This window comes from Callionymus lyra, chromosome 12 (genome assembly GCF_982586985.1).
Source record: "Callionymus lyra chromosome 12, fCalLyr1.hap1.1, whole genome shotgun sequence".
Taxonomy (NCBI): Eukaryota; Metazoa; Chordata; class Actinopteri; order Syngnathiformes; family Callionymidae; genus Callionymus; species Callionymus lyra.
The window spans coordinates 16590542-16614912 of record NC_141829.1 but is presented as its reverse complement, the minus strand read 5'-3'; the positions used below and the strand labels follow the sequence as shown (position 1 = coordinate 16614912).

Sequence of the window (24371 nt, the reverse complement as noted above, 5' to 3'; positions counted from 1 at the left end):
CCATACCTTGATAGGCCGGCCCAGCACCGGGGGCGCTGTCAGAGTCCCCCCTGCCTGACGCAGGGCAGCGGGGGCCCAAGGGATGGCCCACGGGGCCCCGACTGCCATGCGCACCAGCTCTGGGAACCAGAGCGCCCCCGGGGAGTCTGGTGCTACTAGTATCAACCTCAGCCCCTCCCGCCTCGCCCTCCGAACCAAGGGGAGAAGGAGGAGGGAAGGCGAACAGTAGACCGACCGGCCAACTCGAATGGGCTAAAGCGTCCACGCCTAGTGAGGGGCAATCCGATGCCCTGAGAGAGAAACAGAGAGGACATTTGAAGTTCTCCTTGCTGGCGAAGAGGTCTGCAACCGGGTGACCGAACCGAGACCCGATCTCGCTCGCCACTGCCTCGGACAGACCCCATTCGTCCTGGACAGCCCCCCTCGACAGTCTGTCCGCTACTGCGTTCAGCTCACCCGGTACATGCTGAGCTCTGAGCGAAAGCAGGTGACAGTCTGCCCACAGCCAAATGTTCTTTGCCACACTCAGAAGGGCTGGGGATCTGACACCACCTTGGCGATTTACGTACGCCACGGCGGTGGAGCTGTCGGATAGTACTAGGACGTTGGACCGTGACAGTTGGGGAGAGAGGTGAAGCAGGACATTGTAAATCGCCTTCAGCTCTAGCCAGTTTATGTGTCTGAGCACCGGTCTGCTCCAGACCCCACTGGCATAGGCCTGACCCGAGAAGCCTCCCCAACCTGTCAGAGAAGCGTCTGTGAACACCTGAGTGTAGTGAAGGACGCAACCCAATGGAACTCTCCGTCTGAGGTTGGCTAGAGAGTTCCAAAACTGGATGTCCTGCAAAACCCGAGCGGGAAGGCGCACTTTCCGACCTCGTTCCCGCTTGAGGTCTAGCTTGAGACGACCAAACCATCTCTGAAGCTCCCTCATATGCAGCAAGCCCAGCCGAAATACCGTGTGAGCTGCTGCCATGAGCCCCAGGAGGGACATAACACTGCCTGCTGTTGTCACGTGACACCGAGCTTCCAGCAACTGTGTTGTCAGTCGGAGAATGGGCTGGATACGCACGTTAGGGAGGCGCGCGTATCCCCACAAGCTGCGTCTCTATCACTTGAATCAACAGAGCATGTACTCGAGTTGGATTCACTAGAACCCCCACTCTCATACATAAAACCCGGCTCTGTGGGAGAAACGCGCAAGTGCGCGTGAATAACCTCAGATGCGCGTCGTGCGTGTTCCCTTTCCCCCCCGGAAGTCTTCCCAACTCCCTGAGCACTTCTTAGTGTCAACGGAGCTGACAAAACCCGCGATGTGGAGGAATGTGCTGGAGAATTAAACCGGAGCTGATGTGAGTTCAGAATAGGTCGCGCGCGCGTCGGCACCGCATCACTCACCAGGTCCCGTACATTCTCAAGCTCCGCTGGCGGTCCTGACCTGCTCATCACTCGTGAGATCCGACCGCCACGCACCTCTCCAGTTGATCGACCAGAAGGGGCGGAAGTTCCTCGCCCTCGCCTGGTCTCAGGACGGCGAGAAAACTTGCGCTTAAAAGCACCATGTTGCGTCAGTTCCATGGCGTTCCCTCTTTTCCGCCGTCAAACGTGACGTCCTCCACGGTGCCAGTGCTTGTTGACAGCGCTGTGGGGGAAGGAACAACCTCCGGTCAACACAGACATGTCCGGACTAGTTCCACTCACCTCAGCTGTCAAGCTCTGTCGGGCACGAGCGCTGGTCGACGCGGAAGTAAACACAGCTGACTCAGCAGGTCTCGCGGACCTCTGCTCGTCTGTAAACAAAACACATGTGGTTGGATTCTGCCCCTCATTCGTGTGGACAGACTCCGTTATTACAGTCTCGGCATGACCCGGACGTAGGGGTTTAAAACCTCCTTCGAACTGTGTTCTGAGAGGAAACTCACGCCGACTATGAACGGCGGAGCATGTTAGCTTAGCATTAGCGGCGAAAGTTTCTAATGACGCCTGTGAATACGTCACACTCACAGGCGGAAACACATGCACACTACTAACATCTCTCTCAGAACGAACCACAGAAACGTCATACGTTTTCTTCGTTTTATTTACATAAATCCCTTTAAAAGAGTAGGGGGGAGGAGGGCTCCCCTGAGAAGAAGCCTCGCCGTCGCTGGCTCCGCTGCGGCTGCTGGCTCCGCTGCGGCTGCTGGCTCCCCGGCTCCTGCTGCGGATCCCGGCGACGGTTGTCATTGTTGCTGGTGCTGCTGGGGCGGCTGGCTCTGGTGACGCTTTCACCCAGCACCAGATGATGAGGCCGGCGAACCGGATCTCCGTCTCCGCGCGCCGAACCCCCGTCGCGCCTCGTCCTCACGCCCATGCAGGTGATGGCGGAGCTGCGCTGACTCCTGCTGCGCTGCCTCCTGCCGAGCCACGATGTTCCGGACCTCCGTTATGGGTCCGTCCAGGAGCAGCCTCCGGTCTCTCTCCAGCAGCGCTGTGGCCAGGTCTAGCCACAGCTGCCGTAGGCCTGCGAGCCTCATTCCGCCCGACCTTCACTCCGCATGTATACGGGGGTGGCGCGAGTGGAGGTGCAGGGGGTGAGCTCGACCTCCATGCGGTTCGCCGCGGCGGTGAATATGCGCGGCAGGACGTCAAGCGGGTAGCGAGGAACCGGCCCGTTTCCCCCGACCGCTTCGACATCCCCCGGCTCGGAACCGAACAGGGTGCTCGGATCCGCCTCATAACACCGCCGGTCGTCCTCCTCATCGTAGTCGGCCCACGACCTGACTGGAGGACGCGGCGTGCGCCGACGGGCCTCGTATGCTTCCCGTCTCCCAGACCTCCTCGGGAAGCATACGGCAGGCCCCACAATCCGCAAACGCGTGATCCGGGCCTAGGCAAACGAAACAGAGAGCATGCGTGTGACACCCCCCTGGGGAGGGGGGACACGCATGCTCTCTGTTTCGTCAGGCACAAAGATCCATCTACATCAAGTTTCATGCTCACGTCCGCCATGCTGATCCAGGAGCTTTCTCGCTGAGTTGAAAAGGGAGTGCGGCGGGTGCTTCCCGCCTTTATAGGAAGTGGACTGCCCCCTGCTGGGTGGCGAGTTCATTAAGCTTTCTCAGAGACGAGGCGGTGCCTCGGGGTAAACCAATAGCGAAGCCGTTAGAGGGCGGAGCACCAATAACGTAGAACTTATCACTTTATCAACACAAAATCCCGGAAGATATAAACGAGTGAAGCTGTTTTACTGTCGTGTTTGTTCAGATCATCTCCAGGTGGAAGACGAGAGTCTGAGCAGAGCTTTGACTCTTCCTTCCCGGAAACTTGCTCTTCTTCTCCCAAACCATGAGACTAACTCTGAAGATCGTAGAAGAGTCTCAGGTGAGTCGTGTCTGTGAAGAAGAAGCTTCATGAAGAACCAGCTCAGATGTTGATGTTGTTCTCACCGTCTGGACTTTCAGGGTCTCAAAGAACTAACCGGCCCGACAGAGTCCACCTCCCTGATGATCCTCTGGCTGAGGAACACCAAGACTCTGGTCTGGACTCTGAAGGAGCCAGAAAGGAAGTTCAGGACAGAGAGTCTGGATCAACAGAGGGAGAGAAAGAGCAGCAACAGCAGGAGAGAAGATGTGAAGAGACTGAAAGTGTGTCGCTGCAACAACTGGACACTTCAGTAACACAACAACATCATGATCCTCCATCTTTGATGACGACCAGTGTTGAGGAGTCACATGACCTCACAGAACACAAGACAACAAGTAAGAGCTGCTACACTGAGACACACACACACACAAAATCACAGACAAACCTTGTCACTCACACAAGCTGACAGACTAACACAAACATGATAACAGGCTAAAACACACAAAGACACACAAACACATTTCCAAACATTAGAAAGTAAGTAAGTAAGTAATTTGTATTTATATAGCGCTTTTCCAGACCATGGTCACAAAGCACTTAAACAATCAAAACAATACTCAATAAAAAGATATACTTTAAAGTTCAAGATAACACTGAGAACAACACAGGAGTTTCAGAAAATCAAGGAAAAGCATGAACAAATAAGTGAATTGAAACAACAATTTTATCTCTGTATTTATTGACGAGAGAATTAAAAAAAAACACGTTTCTATACAACCCACCAGAGAATAAAGGTTTCTCTGGTGTGGACTCTGAAGGAGCCAGAGAGGAGAGAGTCCCAGCTGAGGAAACATCAGATGGAGAGAGAAAGGAGGGAGGAAGTCATGCTAGTGACGACCAACAGCAGGAGAGAAGACCAGGTGAGAGCTGCTACACTCAAGTGGATCATAGGAGAGAAGTGTCTCATAAACACACACACACGCACGCGCGCGAACACAAAGACACACACAAGTACACACACACACGCACTTAAAGACACAAAAACATACAGAGACGCACACTCTCACACACACAGAGTCACAGCTCTTGCCATTAATGCCGGTCATGTACGAGCAGTGTCACCGTGGGCTTCTCGTAACCGGCGTCGAGACCTCCACACTCTCCGTGAGGAAGCATCACCGCCTTCTACGTCGGCCAGACGCTCACATTTCCAGGATCGGCGTGAACATGAGCGACGTGACCAGCACCGATCCAGAAAGAATAGCAGAGGACGGTACGGCCCTCGCCAAGGTCAGATGAATCAGCCGAACCCGACCCACCACCAGACCCAGCGTCGGGTCCAGGGGGGCAGTCCGACTCCATCAGCACCTGGTGCATTTGGACAGAACCCTTATCAATTTGAAGGTTGCAAGAAAGTCTATGATGGTGGTCCATGTAAGTCTGTTTCCACTTCTGAAACTGTAATTATGTCGGTACATAAGACGAAGACTGACATAGTAGGTTTGTCTTCCTCAGTCAAAGTGTTAACAGAAGCTCCAGCAACGGCTGATTCTGACGTCATCGCTGCTACGGTCGTTGTTTCCGGAGCTAAATGGGCTTCTGTCGGAATAAATCACGATTCCACACACTCGTCTCAACCAGTGCACCCGGGACAAGAAAGAGAAACTTCAGGTGGTAAGTTTTCAACATGTGAGAGAGAAGACATATTTTACTAGTATTGTGATGTTTTATGTCCTTTAATAAGTTGTGATGAACAGAAAGTTTGTGACACTTTTCTACCAGTTCAACAACTAGAATAACGACTACTTATAAGTAAAGAAATAAACTAGTCTTGTATAGCTCACCTCTTTATTTAAACATTAGAAAGTGAATTGAAAGAACAATTTTATCTCTGTATTTATTGACGAGAGTATTAAAAACATAACACGTGTCTATATAACACCCCAGAGAATAAAAGTTCTGTTTCATTTGTCTTTTCAGAAATTTTTATATCAAAAGGAAAATTTGATGTGGAAAAACAGGCGACAAAACAAGGTTTCTGTGACTTCCTGTTTGTAACGTAGACTAGTTAGACTTGTACAAGAACCTTCTACAAAAAGAAGGATCTTGTGTTTCTTGTTTTTTTCCTCCACTAAAACAAATCTTGCTGTTTATTGATTCAGTTTCAGTTTTCAGTTTATTTTAAATGACAAGCGATGGTCGCTAAACTGATGTGTTGTTCACGTTAAAATAGCTAAAGATTCTCTCTGGTCTAGAAATAAGTTGTCTAGTTAACCCACACAGGAGCGCTAACAAGACAAAGTCTGTTACGACTCACTGTTTTTAAGTTATTACTTTATAAAGTTCTCTCCTGTCTGAAATCTGGGCGAACTAGAGGTTACGAGAGCGGAGTCTATAAAGATGTAATAATGGTTTCACTCCTCCTCCAGCCAGCTGTAATCAAGCCCCTCTTTGCTTATACAACGAGTCCCTTAGAGGTGGAGACTTCCAGGATTTATGATGCGTGTTGACACACCCTGATACTTGACCAATAACAGCAGAGTGGGTGTGGTTATGGTAAACAAGATTTAATATCAAGAAGAATTTAGTGTTTTCAGTGGGCGGGGCTTAAGATCATTTTCTATTATAATTGGTCTGACTACTGACACTTTGTGATTGATTGACATGTGTGTTATTGCTTTTGTCTGTATGGAAAATAAAGAAACACCAACAAACACCAGACAGATTTCATGAGGGAGAAAATTACATTAATATTAAAAATAGTTGATGTGATATTTAACTGTTTATTGAAAAGTCGATACTGATTTTTGTGCATTAAAAAAAAAAACACAAACACATTAAATAAGATAAAAACTTCTCACTTTATCAACACAAAACCCTGGAAGATATAAACGACTGAAGCTGTTTTACTGTTGTGTTTGTTCAGATCATCTCCAGGTGGAAGACGAGAGTCTGAGCAGAGCTTTGACTCTTCCTTCGCAGAAACTTTCTCTACTTCTCACAAACCACGAGACTAACTCTGAAGACCGGAGAAGAGTCTCAGGTGAGTCGTGTCTGTGAAGAAGAAGCTTCATGAAGAACCAGCTCAGATGTTGATGTTGTTCTCACTGTCTGGACTTTCAGGGTCTCAAAGAACTAACCTGCCTGATAGAGTCCATCTCCCTGATGATCCTCAGGTTGAGGAACACCAAGACTCTCGTCTGGACTCTGAAGGAGACACACAGGGAAACGTTCAGGACAGAGAGTCTGGATCAACAGAGGGAGAGAAGGAGCAGCAACAACTGGACACTTCAGTAACACAACAACATCATGATCCTCCATCTTTGATGACGACCAGTGTTGAGGAGTCACATGACCTCACAGAACACAAGACAACAAGTAAGAGCTGCTACACTGAGACACACAAAAGACACACATAAAAAAACTGACGCACACTCACAGACACACACACAAACTTAGTCAAGCACATGGATGGATGGACGACAGATAGATAGACACACACACAAAAGCCACTGACACACAGTCCATGACACAATCAAAGTCACACAAAGAGACACTGTTTAACTGTTTATTGAAAAGTCGATACTGATTTTTGTGCATTGAAAAAATAAAAAAAATAAAAACAATAACCCAAACATGCCAATCACAGAGTATTTGAATGTAATTTATGTCAGAAAAATGTCATCATCACACACTCCTAGACACACAAAATCACTAACACAAGCTGACAGAGTGACACAAACAGGAAAACACATGTTTAAACACTCACAGACACAGAAACACACACATGCTCAAATTCCCAGACTCACCAACCCACAAAAACCCATGGCCACACACTCACAGACACACATATATACGAACGCATGCAAAGACAAACAGAGTCAGAGAAACTTACACACGCAGACACACACACACATACACACAGAGACACACACACTCACAGACACAGAGTCACATACATACTTAGTCACAGACGAGGACAGAGGATCAAAGTTGTCTCTGACCAACACCTCCACTCACACTCCCTCACCAGCAGAACCTGGTGTGGACTCTGAAGGAGCCAGAGAGGAGAGAGTCCCAGCTGAGGAAACATCAGATGGAGAGAGAAAGGAGGGAGGAAGTCATTCTAGTGACGACCAACAGCAGGAGAGAAGACCTGAGGAGACGGAGGAGGGATCATGTGACCTCACAGAGCACAATCACACAGGTGAGAGCTGCTACACTCAAGTATTATAGGAGAAAAGTCACACACACCAGCTCAGATGTTGATGTTGTTCTCACCGTCTGGACTTTCAGGGTCTCAAAGAACTAACCTGTCCGACAGAGACCACCTCACTGATGATCCTCTGGCTGAGGAACACCAAGACTCTCATCTGGACTCTGAAGGAGCCAGAAAGGAAGTTCAGGACAGAGAGTCTGGATCAACAGAGGGAGAGAAAGAGCAGCAACAGCAGGAGAGAAAATGTGAAGAGACTGAAAGTGTGTCGCTGCAACAACTGGACACTTCAGTAACACAACAACATCATGATCCTCCATCTTTGATGACGACCAGTGTTGAGAAGTCACACGACCTCACAGAACACAAGACAACAAGTAAGAGCTGCTACACTGAGACACACATACTCACAGACACAAACACACAAAATTACACTAACAGAAACTCACGTTCACAGACACACACACCCATACTCACAGACTAACATAAACATGATCACAGGTTAAAACGAAAGTTACATATGTAACTACGGTTCTATGAGTCCCGGATGACTGCCAGAGGCGGTGCTTCAAGCACTGAATGTATCCATCTTGCGCATGCGCAGTACGAGTTTAATACCAACAAAGTCACCTGTGACCCCTGATGACCCGGAAGGGTATATCTTCCGGTGACATCAGAGGATCTGTTCCTGCAGAATCTTCTCGCGAAATCACAAGGATTCTGAGTGACAGAACGCTCCGGCGGTCATCCGGGACTCGTAGAACCGTAGTTACATATGTAACTTTCGTTCTATTTCGTCCCTACTGACCGCCAGAGGCGGTGCTTCAAGCACTGGATGACCCATAACAACAAGGTCACAAAGAATCCTAGTACATACACCTCATTGAGGGGAAGCAACAGAGTCGGGCAACCGGACCACACCTCATGGATGAGGAGTGGCGACGTTCACCCGATAGAACCTGAAAAAAGTGCTTGGTGAGGCCCATGATGCTGCCTCACAGATGTCCCCTAGGGGTACCCCGCATAGGGCTGCCCATGACGTAGACATCGCTCTGGGAGAGTGGCACCTCACCCCGAATGGCAGGGGGTGACCACTTCCTTTATATGCGTGGGTAAACACATCCACGATCCAGTGAGAGTCGCTGTTTGGAAAGAGCACAGCCTTTCCTAGGGCCACCATAGCAAATGAGGAGCTGGTCCGACCGTCTTATACTTGCGGTTGCAGCTACATAGGTTCTTGGAGCCCGCACAGGGCACAGCAGTCCAAACGCGTCTTCCGCTTCCGGGGGAATAAGTTGTGCCACTTGAATGGGACGGTTGAGGTTTGATAATGACAGAACCTTTGGGAGAAAAGCCATATTTGGTCAGAGGGTAAACCCTGAGCAGTCTGAGCTCCACCGCAGACATGACTCACTCACAGACAGGGCATGTAGTTCACGCGCCCTTTAGAAAGGGGGACACTAGTCTGTGGGACCCCACTGTGTTATCATCTACCCGAACATGTCGAGAGGAAATGGCTGCCGCGTATACTCTCAGTGTAGCAGGAGACCGGCCACTGTCCAATAGTGACTGGAGGAACTCCAGAATCTTTGGGACTGAACAGTGCACAGGGTCCTCACCCCTGTCTGAACACCATGCAGTTAACAGTTGCCATCTATTTGAATACTGCAGCCGTGTAGAAGGCGCCCTGGCGTTTAGTATAGTGTCGCAGACAGCATCTGAACACTGCGTCAGAAGCGGGTTGGGCCCTGCAGCGGCCAGACCCAGGTTGCAGGTGAAGAGGGTCGGGACGCCAAATCTGGCCCTCTAGCTGAGACAGGAGATCCTTCCTGTCGGGGAGGCGCCATGGTGAGCTGCGGCAGAGCCTGCGCAGCAGTGGAAACCATGTTCTCCCTGGCCAGAAGGGGGCTACCAACAGCAGCCTGTGACCCTGATGGAGGACCCCCTGTAGTGTTAAGAATATCAGAGGGATTGTAGGGAAAGCATAGAGGAGACCTTCTGGCCAGTCGTGCGCAAGAGCATCCTGGCTCAGAGGACTGCTTTCCTCTTTCAGGGAGAACCAGAGGGGGCAATGGGTCGACTGCTCTGTGGCAAACAGATCTACCTCTGCTCTGCCGAAGATGTCCCAGATATTGAGCACCACCTCTGGATGAAGCCGCCACTCCAATGGAGGCTTGCCTCGAGAGAGCAGGTCTGTGACCTGACTCTGGTCCCCGGGCAAAAAACATTGCTCTCAGGCTGGCCAGGCGTGGCAGTCCTGTGTTGATCATAATCATGATCTGAGGCGGCGTGGGTCGACAAGCCTCGAACGCTTCCCAACAAAAGCCGTGGGAAGCGCTCGGAAGGCCACATAATCATCACGTGTGATTTGGGCCTCTAGGCAAACGAAGCAGACATGTGTGTCTCCTCTTCAGGGAGTCTTCGTGCACACATGGTTCACTTCAAAATTCATTTGCCGTCATACATTCCACTGTCAGGAGCTTTCTCGCTGAGTTGAAAAAGGAGAAAGTGCGGCGGGTGCTTCCCACCTTTATAGGAAGTGGACTGCCCCCTGCTGGGTGGCGAGTTCATTAAGCTTTCTCAGAGATGAGGCGGTGCCTCGGGGTAAACCAATAGCGAAGCCGTTAGAGGGCGGAGCACCAATGACGTTGAACCAATGTTTAAACACTCACAGACACAGAAACACACACACGCTCAAATTCCCAGACACACCAACCCACAAAAACCCATGGCCACACGCTCACAGACACACATATATACGAACGCATGCAAAGACAAACATACTCAGAGAAACTTACACACAGACACACACACTCACAGACACAGAGTCACAGACATACTTAGTCACAGACGAGGACAGAGGATCAAAGTTGTCTCTGACCAACACCTCCACTCACACTCCCTCACCAGCAGAACCTGGTGTGGACTCTGAAGGAGCCAGAGAGGAGAGAGTCCCAGCTGAGGAAACATCAGATGGAGAGAGAAAGGAGGGAGGAAGTCATGCTAGTGACGACCAACAGCAGGAGAGAAGACCTGAGGAGACGGAGGAGGGATCATGTGACCTCACAGAGCACAATCACACAGGTGAGAGCTGCTACACTCAAGTATTATAGGAGAAAAGTCACACACACCAGCTCAGATGTTGATGTTGTTCTCACCGTCTGGACTTTCAGGGTCTCAAAGAACTTACCTGCCCGACAGAGTCCATCTCCCTGATGATCCTCTGGCTGAGGAACACCAAGACTCTGGTCTGGACTCAGAAGGAGCCAGAAAGGAAGTTCAGGACAGAGAGTCTGGATCAACAGAGGGAGAGAAAGAGCAGCAACAGCAGGAGAGAAGATGTGAAGAGACTGAAAGTGTGTCACTGCAACAACTGGACACTTCAGTAACACAACAACATAATTATCCTCCATCTTTGATGACGACCAGTGTTGAGGAGTCACATGACCTCACAGAACACAAGACAACAAGTAAGAGCTGTTACACTGAGACACACAACGAGTCCCTTGAATCCCTCTGGGATTAATCGATGATGCACGCTGACACACCCTGAAGCTTGACCAATCACAGCAGAGTGGGTGTGGTTATGGTAAACAATTTTGTGCATTGAAAAAAAAAAAAAAAAAATAAAAGCAATGGCCCACACATGCCAATCACAAAGAGTATTTGAATGTTGTGTAAAAACAATTTTTATCCACATTTATTAATGTCAGTCAAAGGTTCTTGTGAGGAAGGTGAAGAAGATGTTCTGATGGAGACACATGTCAACTCTGTCCAGGAGAAAGATGAAGGTGTGTGTGCTGCTTTATTTATATTTCATCTTCACCACAACATGATAACAACACACAGTCACAGCAGGTTGCAGGTTTGATTACAGGTGTATGAGTGCATGTATCTCTTTCAGACACTCTGGTTTCCTCCCACAAAATATACACAGTTGATTAAAATGATCTGAGGTTTTATATAGTCGTTTGAAGCCATGTTATATCACCCTCTAGTGGGCTTTGAAAATAACAACACAAACACATTAAATCAGATTGAAGCAGTTACAAGTTTTACTTTCATGTTTGTTCAGATCGTCACCAGGTGGAAGACGAGAGTCTGAGCAGAGCTTTGACTCTTCCTTCCTGCCAGAATCTAAACCACGAGACTAACTCTGAAGACCGGACAAGAGTCTCAGGTGAGTCGTGTCTGTGAAGAAGACGCTTCATGAAGAACCAGCTCAGATGTTCATGTTGTTCTCACCGTCTGGACTTTCAGGGTCTCAAAGAACTAACCTGCCCGAAAGAGTCCACCTCCCTGATGATCCTCTGGCTGAGGAACAGACGGACAGACTGTTGAACACACAGACGGAAGGATATATGGATCGATGGAAAGGGCATACAGATCAACATTAGTTATAAAATTAATGAAATTAAATCACTTTGCCCAAGTCTGGTTTAGACATACTTGAACAGGGAAAATATAATCAACCTGATAAAAAGACAAAAATAAAAATGTTTAAAAAACAAAAAATAACTTGATCTGTCACCCTTTCTCCCTTAAACCACACCTGAAACTGATCAGCAATCAGTGCTACCTGGTTCCAGTCCGTGGTGTCAGAACATCCTTGCTTAGGTTCAGTTAGTTCTGGGTTACGGGACAAGTCAATTGCGTCCAAAAGTATAAATTCTAATTCAAACATCATAAGTTTAGTGTGAAGAACAGCAAAACCCAACACTTGAAATAAGGTCTTCAGTAGGGACGAAATAGAACGAAAGTTACATATGTAACTACGGTTCTACGAGTCCCGGATGACCGCCGGAGCGTTCTGTCACTCAGAATCCTTGTGATTTCGCGAGAAGATTCTGCAGGAACAGATCCTCTGATGTCACCGGAAGATATACCCTTCCGGGTCATCAGGGGTCACAGGTGACTTTGTTGGTATTAAACTCGTACTGCGCATGCGCAAGATGGATACATTCAGTGCTTCAAATAGTTTGGACCTTCCACACTTGACCTGGTTGAAGTCAGGAGTGGACCTCTCACATGCCATGAGGTCCCAACTGACCTCAGCCGTGTTGGACCTCCTCGTCCCTGTTCCCACGTCTGTCTCGGGATTAAACTCTAAACCACAGGTGTGAGAATCTCAGCAGATCTGGCGATCCGCTATGATCTCCAGTGTTGGAATGCTTGACTTCTTATTCCTCCTTTGACGTTTGAGAAACTCCACGTTGACATGTCAACAACAAACAATAGATTGTGCGCATCTGTGATGTAATCATAGCAGACTCACGAAAAAAAAAACAGTAGTGTTGTTTTATATGAAACTGATTTATTTGACAAACAAGTAATCTTTCACAAACAATTGTAAAAACAACATTTGTGTATCTGAAAATATTTCCACATCACTCATAACACACTGCAAACTATATCTAGACCTCCATATTTTTTGGTATTGCATAGTTTCTGTTGGTGCACAAGCACTTCAGTTTGAGAGCCTCAGCCATGGTCCTGGTCCCTGTGCAGAAATCTTTGCAGAGCGTTCATGATTCTCCTGCTGAGACGTCCTGTTGCAGCTCAGCCGAATGACCAATCTAGTAAGATCACATAGAAGATTTTCAAACGCTTGGAGAACAGTTAGGGAAAGACATGAGGGAAGAACTGGACACTTTCAAAAAGAAGAAGATTCAACGCTTAGACATGCTATCTGGGGAGCAGCAGAAACAGAACGAGAGAGCTGCTGAAATTGAATCGTGGTTGGAAAAACTGGAGAATTGGGCTCAAGTAGCGAATGATGCACTCGTATTATCACTGTCAGAACAAAAGAGACTACAATAAGGGGAAACTAGTTACTGACACTCTCAACTATCTGGTAGGAATGTTTGGGTTATTAACACTAAACTTAAAATAACTTAACTTAACTTTCAACTTACACTTCCGGTGAGCCTTTGATCGGCTGCTTGAAACGTAAGCTCCTGCAATAATTGCCAAAAACAGTCGTTTTAACGACTACTTGTCCGGATATTATGCTCATATCACTTAAGATATGTCTCAAGCATCTCGGATCTATGATCGTGATGCTCTTTTCAACATCAGAGAGTCGATGGAGGACTTCACTCGCAACCGTTACCAACGTCCGGTGAACGTGTTTCCGGCTCCGCTTCTCATCGACTCGGACTCTGTGGAATATCGTTTGATCTCTCGAGTACCGGGCGATTTCCACAAGGGATCGAGTCGGGCTGGAGTACAGGTCAGGATGAGACGTGCAGTTGCGATCGCTCGGAACAACTCTGACGTCATCGAACGTCATCGATATTTGATCGACATCCCTCTCACTGTGTGTGACGACACATCAGCGCTGCCGTCTGTCCAGACCTCAACGAAAGGTGGTACGATTTTTTCATTTCCTCTCTTTAATTCGACTTTTACAACCGAGTTGAACTTCAGTGACAGCTGGTACCCACGTGACCGCTGTTCGCTTCAAAAGATCCCGCTCTGCGCGCCTGTCAGTGACGCGGCGTCGTCAGTGACGTCATCGGTGCTGAATGTGGGACTTCTTAATGTTCGCTCCATTACTAATAAATCCTTTATTCTTAATGATCTTTTCACAAGAGTTAATTTGGATTTATTATGTCTTTCTGAGACTTGGCAGAGAGAGGAAGAGTTTATTCATCTGAACGAACTCTGTCCAGTAGGGAGCGCTGTCCTGGGGAAGCCTCGCCTCTCTGGTCGTGGAGGAGGTCTTGCTACTGTTTTTAGGGAGAGTTGTTCTTGCAAAGTGATTCAGACACAGGAATTCACTTCTTTTGAGTCTCAGATGATCTTGGTTGGTTCTACAAGACCTTTCTATTGTGTGTCAATCTACCGTCCGCCTGGTCCTGCGGCGATGTTCTTGAAAGACTTTAGTGACTTCTTATCTTCCATTATTCAGATGGAATCTGTTCTTATTCTTGGAGACTTTAATCTTCATGTTGATGACGTCACATCGTGTTCTGCTAAAGAACTTTTAACTTTAACTGAAGCCTTTAATTTTGAGCAACATATTTCTGAACCCACTCATCAAAAAGGCCACATTTTAGACTTAGTTTTTACTCTTGGCCTGAACATTTCTAATGTATCTGTACATGATGTCCATCTGAGTGATCATTCTCTTGTCTTGTTCAACCTGGACTTCATCCCTGAACCTAAGCCTTTGAAAGTTAGGTCTCAGAGGCGTGTCATCTCAGCCGATACTGCAGACAGTTTTTCTGCTATGTTTGACCGTCTTTCCTTTGATGACTGTCCAGATGTGGACAGTTTGATTCACTGTTTTACTGATCATTGTGTTGAAATACTGGATCAAGTGGCACCTGTTAAATCGAACTTGAAAATTCAGAAAAAACGGTGCCCTTGGACAAATGAAGATCTCCTGAGTCTGAAGAGACTTTGTCGAAAGACTGAGCGTCTCTGGAAGTCTACTAAACTTGAGGTGCACAGACTTCACCTCAGGGATCTGTTGACTTCTTACAATGAGATGGTAGAAACTGCTAGATCTGATTACATCAAAAAACTGGTAGCAGCAAATAGGAAAAACCCCAAAGTTTTGTTTGACACGATTAATTCTCTCGTGTCTCCTGCTCCTCAAATCACGCCGGTCTTCTGTGAAGCTGACAGCAATGCATTGTTGAGATTTTTCATTGACAAAATTAAATTGATCAAAGAGAAAATCTCTCCCCCTTTGTTGGGAACCCCTACTGTCTCTGAGCCCATCTCCTCCTCTTGGTCATCCTTCACTGCTGTATCTTTGGGTGATATTTCAGCACTAGTGAACAAGATGAAACCCTCCTCTTGCTCAGATGACGTCCTTCCTTGTAGGCTTTTTATCAAAGTATTTGATGTAATTGGCCCCTGGGTTACCAATATGGTGAACCTCTCCCTTTCCACAGGGTTTTTTCCCAATGCATTTAAACATGCCATTGTGGAGCCTCTGCTCAAAAAACCAGGCTTAGACCCAACTGACCTCAGTAATTTCAGGCCTATTTCTAAGCTCCCTTTCTTGTCCAAGATCTTGGAGAAGGTGGTGTCCGAGCAGCTGTCTTTGTTCTTGGATCAGAGCGACATCCATGAGAAGTTTCAGTCTGGCTTCCGTAAACATCACTCTACGGAGACAGCTTTACTGAAAGTGTCCAGTGACATCATGATGTCGGCTGACTCTGGTAAATTCACTGTTCTGGTTCTCTTGGATCTGTCGTCAGCCTTTGACACAGTTGATCACCAGATCCTGCTGAGAAGACTAAGGGATGAAGTGGGACTGTCTGGGTCTGTGCTAGAATGGTTCTCATCTTACCTTTCTGGGCGCAGTTTTAGTGTATCTGCCAATCAAATGAGGTCTGAATCGGCAGATCTGTTGTGTGGAGTCCCTCAAGGTTCTGTTCTGGGTCCTTTATTGTTTTTGCTGTACTTGATTCCCCTTGGTAAAATCATTCAGAGATTTCCAGATGTTTCTTATCACATTTTTGCTGATGACATCCAGCTCTACTGCTCTTTTGACCCAACTGAGCCCCAAAGGCTGAACAGCTTAGTCAATTGTTTGCTAGAAATCAAACAATGGCTGAGTGAAAACACTTTACAGCTTAATGTGGACAAAACTGAAACTCTGGTGATTGCTCCTGATGATACGATTCCAGGGTTGAGTCAGTACTTGGGTGACTTAGGTCAGTCTGTCAAACTGAGCCTGAGAAACCTGGGTGTTGTATTTGATAAAGACATGTCTCTTGTTCAACACTGTAGAAAACTGACCAGAAACTGTTTCCTTCAACTGAGAAAAATCTCTAAACTTAGGAAAATGCTGTCACAACATGATCTGGAGCTTGTAATCCATGCGTTTGTTTCTTCTCGTCTGGACTATTGTAACAGTTTGTTTTCATGTCTTAACAAGAAGGATGTGTCTCGCCTGCAGTTGATTCAGAACTCTGCAGCGAGAATTCTGACCCGCTCTAGTAGAAGAACTCACATTTCTCCGGTCCTTAAAACTCTTCACTGGCTTCCAGTTTCTTTCAGGATCAACTTTAAAATTCTGGTTCTTACTTTCAGAGCTATTCATGGTCAGGCTCCTCCTTACATCACTGATCTGATCCAGCCTTACACCCCAGCTCGGTCTCTGAGGTCTGTGGATCAGAATCTACTTATGGTTCCACGCACACGGCTCAGGACCAGAGGAGAGAAATCTTTTCAGGCTGTTGCTCCTAAGCTTTGGAACAATCTTCCTCTCTCTTTGCGCTTGATGGAGTCTACTGACTCCTTTAAGAAACATCTTAAGACGTTTCTATTTGTGCAGGCTTTTCCTTGAATTTCTCGAACTCCTGTGTTGTTCTCGGTGTTGTCTTGATCTTTGAAGTATGTACTGTTTTGAGTATTGTTTTGATTGTTAAAGCGCTTTGTGACCCTGGTCTCGAAAAGCGCTATATAAATATATATTACTTACTTACTTACTTACTAACAGTTAAGTTCTTTGTTATATTAAGGTGAATTATTTCGGTAATTTTTCTATGTTGGACTCAATTAGATTGACAACTGTACTAACTCGTATGCTTGTCATCTGTGTGATAGGTCTGTAACCCAGTCAAAGTAAATAAACAATATAAATATATATATATATACAATATAATATGTAACATAAATAGTAATATAATTAGTAAAATGAATAATATCAATATAATGTTCTAACTGTGATAATTTAAGTTACAAATTATGAGTTAAAATGGTTTATTGGAATGCGTTATATTTATTCATGTATTGCGACTTTTGTTGGGAGTGGGGTTTTGTTAATGGAATAATTGATGGCGCAACGGTGCGCGCAGGGGGCGCAGGTGATAGGCCTGCCCCTGCCGAGGGAACACCGGCAGAATACCGGTGGTAGAGGGTGAAGTGGATGTGTGTCGGGCGGCTGTTGACAAGAGGGGCAAATACCGTGAAACGGAACGGACAAGGGTGGCGAACGTGGATTGTCAAACCGACAATCTGGGCGGCCGTTACCTGCGCCTTGGACTTCCGCACGAAGTCCGGGAGGTTACTCGGAGTTCCCAAACATCGTCAGCTCGCCGACGGAGGACGAGGGTTCGGCTCACACAGTTGAACCTGAGCAGTGGCCGTCAACAACTAGTCCGTGAGCAGCACCTGCGGGAAGCGCGGTTGCGATGCTGGAGCGCCCCACCGACGAACCCCCGCCCATACCTACGCTGAAAGGTACTGCATTTTTTATATTGTTTCCCACTCCGCTGGAAGGAGGGACACTTTTCGTTGGAATACGGAGCCCCCACGCTTCAGGCCTGCAACGCCCTGGACCTTTAAAGAACCGGCCGTGCGCTTGTGTGTGTGTGTGAGTGTGGGCCCTTGATTGTGTAAATTGCGAATATACATACGGGTTGTTTTGGAATTTGGGTTTGTTTTTCTGCAATCCCGGTTTATGTTTGTATTTGAAAATTGCTATTATTATTATTAACTAAAATCTAAGTTTTGAATTTAAACCTTGCGTGGTGTGCTTTTATTATTATTTACCTATAGTGTGTTCAAGGGGATTTATATATTAATTAAGTTAACGGACCCGGAAGCCCTCCCCTCATTATCCTGGTAAGGGGAGCGCTACATAAAATGGAGGCACCGCTGGGATCCTCTTGAGTTGCTTAAATAATAATAATTGATAGATTAATTGATAAAATATAATCATAATTTAAAGTTAAAAGCTAAAAAGCACACGCAAGCAAATAGTTACTTTTTTCAAAATTAAAATTAAATAAGATAAAATGGATAAGGCAGCTTTAATATCAGAACTGATTAGCTGGTGCCGGGGCGAGGGGTTGGATGAGACACATGCCCTTATGGCCATCGTTCCAGAAGATGTGGACATAAGTAGTGTAGAAGAAACTCTGGAAACTATAAAGTTTTTAGGACGTGTCCGTGTCCGTGGGAGGATCTTCAACATGAAGCTGAACAGGCTGATGCTTCTATGTGAATGCAAGGAAGTGGTAAAGGAAGAGAGTGTTCCTCCTGAGGTTAGGCCAATCGATGGTGGAGAGGCATGGCCTATCATCGTCATTGGAGAGGTCCCACCAGCAGCTGCGGAGGACTTTAATTTGAAACTTAAAGGGTTGCTGCAGGCTGAGGGGAAAACGATGGAGGACCTCAGATCTTTTTTTCCAAGTGCACCACCGCCTAAAAGCTCCACTGAATCAATTCTGCGTGCTGTTGGCGACCTGCTGGAAAAAACGGCTAAACCAGCTGTGGGAGGAAGCTACGCACGACTGCGCACCTTCTCAGGAGCCTTACCAACTCCACCCGATATGGAACACTACATAAAAAACTGTGGAAAGTGTGTAAGACGAAAGACACCCTGTCATAAAGCCCCATTGCATCACATCACAAGCAATGGACCAATGGATCTAGTGTGCATCGACTTTCTGTCCCTGGAACCAGACTCTGCAGGCATTAGCAATGTGTTGGTGGTCACGGACAATTTCACCCGCTATGTTCAGGCCTTTCCCAGCCGTAATCAGAAAGCGCAAACTGTAGCAAAGATCTTGGTGGACAAGTTTTTCGTTCATTACGGACTGCCAGCAAGAATACACTCGGACCAAGGGAGAGACTTTGAGAGTCAACTCATCAAAGAGCTCTTAACGATGATGGGGATCAGAAAATCAAGAACTACCCCCTACCACCCACAGGGAGACCCGCAGCCTGAAAGATTCAACAGAACCCTTCTTTCTATGCTGGGCACCCTGGGGTTGGAAAAGAAACGAACTTGGAGTAAACACGTTGGCTACATGGTGCACGCCTACAACAGCACCAAATGTGACGCTACAGGATACTCACCCTACTTCCTGATGTTTGGTTGGGAGGCCAGGTTGCCTGTAGATGTGTGTTTTGGAACCTCTCCTGATGGCAAAGCGGATAGCTACCATTCACAGTATGTGGAAAAGTTGAAAGAGGACTTACGGAATGCTTACAAGTTTGCATCAGAAGCCGGCTTCCAAACGCATCAAAGGAACAAGAAAGCATACGACCGAAGAGTCGGTTTCCAGGCACTGCAAAAGGGCGACAGGGTGCTGATAAAGAATTTAGGCTTGAAAGGAAAACACAAGCTTGAAAGTCGGTGGAAGCCTATACCCTATGTGGTTCTGGAAAAAATGCCAAACTTGCCAGTATATAAAGTGAAACCAGAAGATGGAAGAGGAGGAGAGAAAACTCTCCATCGTGACCATCTCCTGCCGATTGGGCACTTGGTACGGATGCCGACTGCAGTAGCAGATAACACGCAGAGCATCACCAGACAAACCAGATCCAGGAAATGCTTACCGGACCCCCCTACTTCTTTTCAAGCAGTCCAGGAGGATTCGGGTTCATCCTCAGAGGCCTCAGTGGTGGAGTGGCCTAGTCTGGCAACACGCTACAGTTCGTACCTGAAGGACATGTTACAACAGGAAAAGGATGCTGTTAGACGTTCAAGTCCTGTTCAAGACGTCCATTCTGGACAGTCAGAAGCGGATCCCGCTGAGGAGAACTGGTTGGAGGAGGACAGCATGGAGGAACACAACAGTACTGGGTGCCGCAATACAGAACCAGAGGATGAGGAACAAGAGCTTACTCAAGATGAAGATCTAGTGTCTGAACACCCTAGCCACGATAGGCACCAAGAGGCAGGCACTAGAAATACCGTAACTAGCCCCCCTGTGCAGCGTCCTAAACGAACAATAAAACCAGTCATTAGGTTAACTTATGATGAGCCTGGTAAATCAAAGGACCAGCCATTAACCATCACGCATAGGGGTGTGATCATCAAGATTGGGAGGTAAGGGAATCGAGTGGCAAGCCCCTTTTTCTCAAACCCTCAAATATAGTTAGTTTGACGAGGACATCAAAGCCTTTTAGAAGGGGGAGGGTGTTACACAGTCAAAGTAAATAAATAATATAAATATATATATATATATACACAATATAATATGTAACATAAATAGTAATATAATTAGTAAAATGAATAATATCAATATAATGTTCTAACTGTGATAATTTAAGTTACAAATTATGAGTTAAAATGGTTTATTGGAATGCGTTATATTTATTCATGTATTGCGACTTTTGTTGGGAGTGGGGGGTTTTTGTTAATGGAATAATAATGGAATGTTTTCATTGTTTACATTCCTCCGCGTGCTGACGCGGAGGCTGCGTGTGACGTCATCCACAGCGCTGTGGCGGAACTACAAACACAGCATCCAGAGGCCCTTGTGTTAATCTCTGGGGACTTTAATCATGTCACTCTGGACAAAACACTGACTGCTTTTCACCAGTATGTGGACTGTAACACCAGGGGGAATAGGACTTTAGATCTGATGTATGCAAACGTGAAGGATGCATACACAGCCTCCCCCCTGCCTGCACTGGGAAAAGCGGATCACAATCTGGTCCTGTTAAAACCTCACTATATCCAAAGAGTGAGGAGGCTGCCTACAGTCACACGCACATTCAGGAAGTGGTCTCCTGAGGCTGAACTGGCCCTACAGGACTGCTTTGAGACCACTGACTGGGATGCTTTGCAGGGATCACACGTTGAGAACATTGAGGAGGTTGTTGACTGCACAACTGAGTATATCAACTTCTGTATGGACGTTGTTGTTCCAGTAAGAACTGTACGCTGCTTTGCTAACAACAAGCCCTGGATTACAAGCAACATCAAGGGCCTTCTGAACCAGAAAAAGAGGGCCTTCAAGGATGGGACACCCAGGAGCTCAAGCGGATACAGAAGGAACTCCGAGTCCAGCTCAGAGAGGCCAAAGAGCAATACAGAAGGAAGATTGAACAAAAGTTTTAGGAAAACAACATGAGGGAGGTGTGGGAGGGCATGAAAACAATCACTGGCTGCAGCTCCAAGAGGAAAACCCCCATGGAGAGCGATGTGGGAAGGGCAAACCAGTTAAACCAGTTCTTTAACAGGTTTGATCACCCCATCCCACTCACACCTCTGAATGCAGATGCCCTCAGCCCTCACCTCAGCCCCCAACTCACACAAGCCTCCACAAACACAGATGAGGACAACTCCCAACCCCCCACCACACCACCCACGATCACAGCAGCTCAGGTTCATGGAGAGCTGAGGAGGCTGCGCCCCAACAAAGCTGCAGGTCCAGATGGAGTGTCGCCTCGACTACTGAAGGCCTGCGCGCGGGAACTGGGTCACCCCCTTCAGCATATCTTCAACCTGAGCCGGGGACTGGGGAAGGTCCCCCAGCAGTGGAAGACATCATGCATCATCCCAGTCCCAAAGAAACCCCATCCTGTAGAGATGAACGACTTCAGACCTGTGGCCCTGACGTCGCACGTGATGAAGACCATGGAACGACTGGTGCTCCATCACCTCAGTCCACAGACCTGCCACGCCCTTGACCCCCTACAGTTTGCTTACCGAGAAAAGGTGGGAGTGGAAGATGCCATCATCTTCCCTCAACACTGATCTCTCTCTCACCTGGACAGAGGCAACGGTGCTGTGAGAATTACATTTTTGGACTTCTCCAGCGCCTTCAACACCATCCAGCCTCTGCTCCTGAGGGACAAGCTGTCGGGGATGGGAGTGGATTCACACCTAGTTGCCTGGATAAGCGACTACCTGACTGGCCGACCCCAGTATGTGAGACTGGGGGAATGCAGGTCTGACATGGTGGTCAGCAACACGGGGGCGCCAAAGGGAACTGTGCTCTCTCCTGTCTTGTTTTCCCTGTACACGTCCGACTTTCAGCACAACTCAGAGCTCTGCCATTTTCAGAGATTTGCGGACGACACAGCCATTTTTGGCTGTATCAAGAGCGGAAAGGAGGACGAGTACAGGGAGCTCATCCAGGACTTTGTCAAATGGTGTGACAACAATCATCTGCTCCTAAACACCGCCAAGACCAGGGAGATGGTTGTGGATTTCCGGAGATCCAGGGTGCACCCAGAACCAGTTCTCATCAAGGGGGACTGTGTGGAGGTCGTGCACACCTACAAATACTTGGGAGTACAGCTGGATGACAGGCTGGACTGGACCACCAACACAGATGCTCTGTGCAAGAAAGGACAGAGTCGCTTGTATTTCCTTCGAAGGCTGGCATCCTTCAACGTCTGCAGGAAGCTGCTACAGACCTTCTACCAGTCTGTGGTAGCGAGTGCCCTCCTGTACTCAGTGGTGTGCTGGGTGGGGCAGTCTAAACAAGAAGGATGCTTCACGCCTGGACAAATTAATACGGAAGGCAGGCTCTGTTGTAGGCACGGAACTGGACAGTCTGACATCCATAGCTGAGCGACGCACCCTCAACAGGCTCCTGTCCATCATAGACAATCCACACCATCCTCTTCACAGCACCATAGACCGACAGAGGAGCAGCTTCAGTGACAGACTGCTGTCAATGTCCTGCTCCACTGAAAGACTGAGGAGATCATTCCTCCCCCATGCCATCAGACTCTTCAACCTGCATCACACATGACGCAGACTCATCCCATTCTTTTTAAGGTTTTATATATCTTTTTGAATATTTTTTTATTTTATTTTAGTTTTATTCTATTTTTTTTTCTTCTTTTTTATACATATGTTTCAGTATATTTTAGACTGTACATAGCTGCATACCTCTGTGTTCTATCTCTTTGTAACATATTCTGGAGCTGCTGAAACCGTGAATTTCTCTAAGGAGATGAATAAAGTATCTATCTATCTATCTATCTATCTAATTGATGGCGCAACGGTGCGCGCAGGGGGCGCAGGTGATAGGCCCGTCCCTGCCGAGGGAACACCGGCAGAATACCGGTGGTAGAGGGTGAAGTGGATGTGTGTCGGGCGGCTGTTGACAAGAGGGGGAAATACCGTGAAACGGAACGGACAAGGGTGGCGAACGTGGATTGTCAAACCGACAATCTGGGCGGCCGTTACCTGCGCCGTGGACTTCCGCACGAAGCCCGGGAGGTTACTCAGAGTTCCCAAACATCGTCAGCTCACCACGCGTGAGCCGACGGAGAACGAGGGTTCGGCTCACACAGTTGAACCCGAGCGGTGGCCGTCAACAACTAGTCCGTGAGCGGCACCTGCGGGAAGCGCGGACGTGGTGCTGGAGCGCCCCACCGACGAACCCCGGCCCTACCTACGCTGAAAGGTACTGCATTTTTTATATTGTTTCACACTCCGCTGGAAGGAGGGACACTTTTCGTTGGATTACGGAGCCCCCATGCTTCAGGCCTGCAACGCCCTGGACCTTTAAAGAGCCGGCCGTGCGCTTGTGTGTGTGTGTGAGTGTGGGCCCTTGATTGTGTAAATTGCGAATATACATACGGGTTGTTTTGGAATTTGGGTTTGTTTTTCTGCAATCCCGGTTTATGTTTGTATTTGAAAATTGCTATTATTATTATTAACTAAAATCTAAGTTTTGAATTTAAACCTTGCGTGGTGTGCTTTTATTATTATTTACCTATAGTGTGTTCAAGGGGATTTATATATTAATTAAGTTAACGGACCCGGAAGCCCTCCCCTCATTATCCTGGTAAGGGGAGCACTACAAGTCCCTTTTTTTTTTTTTTTTAAAAGAGGTATTTCCTACGACCTTCCAACAAGGAAGGTTCCATATGTTCGTGTGTCAAAGTTCAGGCAATATTTGGAGCCATTATTTTTTTTAATTCCATGTCCACACAAATAAGACTTAGGGATGTGAGGATGGCTTATTTAAATGTTGTAAACGGAATCTGTTTAATGGAAAAAAAAATCACCTTCTCTCTTAGGTTGCGAAATGAACAATATGCACAAAAGTGGAAGAAGTGTTTTTTATATAAAGAAAGAGAGGAT

At 47.3% G+C, this 24371-nt stretch overlaps 1 protein-coding gene across 1 annotated transcript in view; it reads left to right on the top strand.

The window, feature by feature from the left end:
- The first annotated feature begins 4151 nt into the window (after window positions 1–4151).
- The window catches only part of LOC148068445 (uncharacterized), a 64359-nt gene continuing 44139 nt past the window's right edge, over window positions 4152–24371 (top strand). The window contains exons 1-3 of the mRNA XM_087804605.1: window positions 4152–4265; window positions 4462–4779; window positions 4861–5019. Coding sequence (XP_087660731.1) covers window positions 4641–4779; window positions 4861–5019 — 298 coding nt within the window. The 5' untranslated portion in view covers window positions 4152–4265; window positions 4462–4640. The remainder of the gene's footprint in view (window positions 4266–4461; window positions 4780–4860; window positions 5020–24371) is intronic.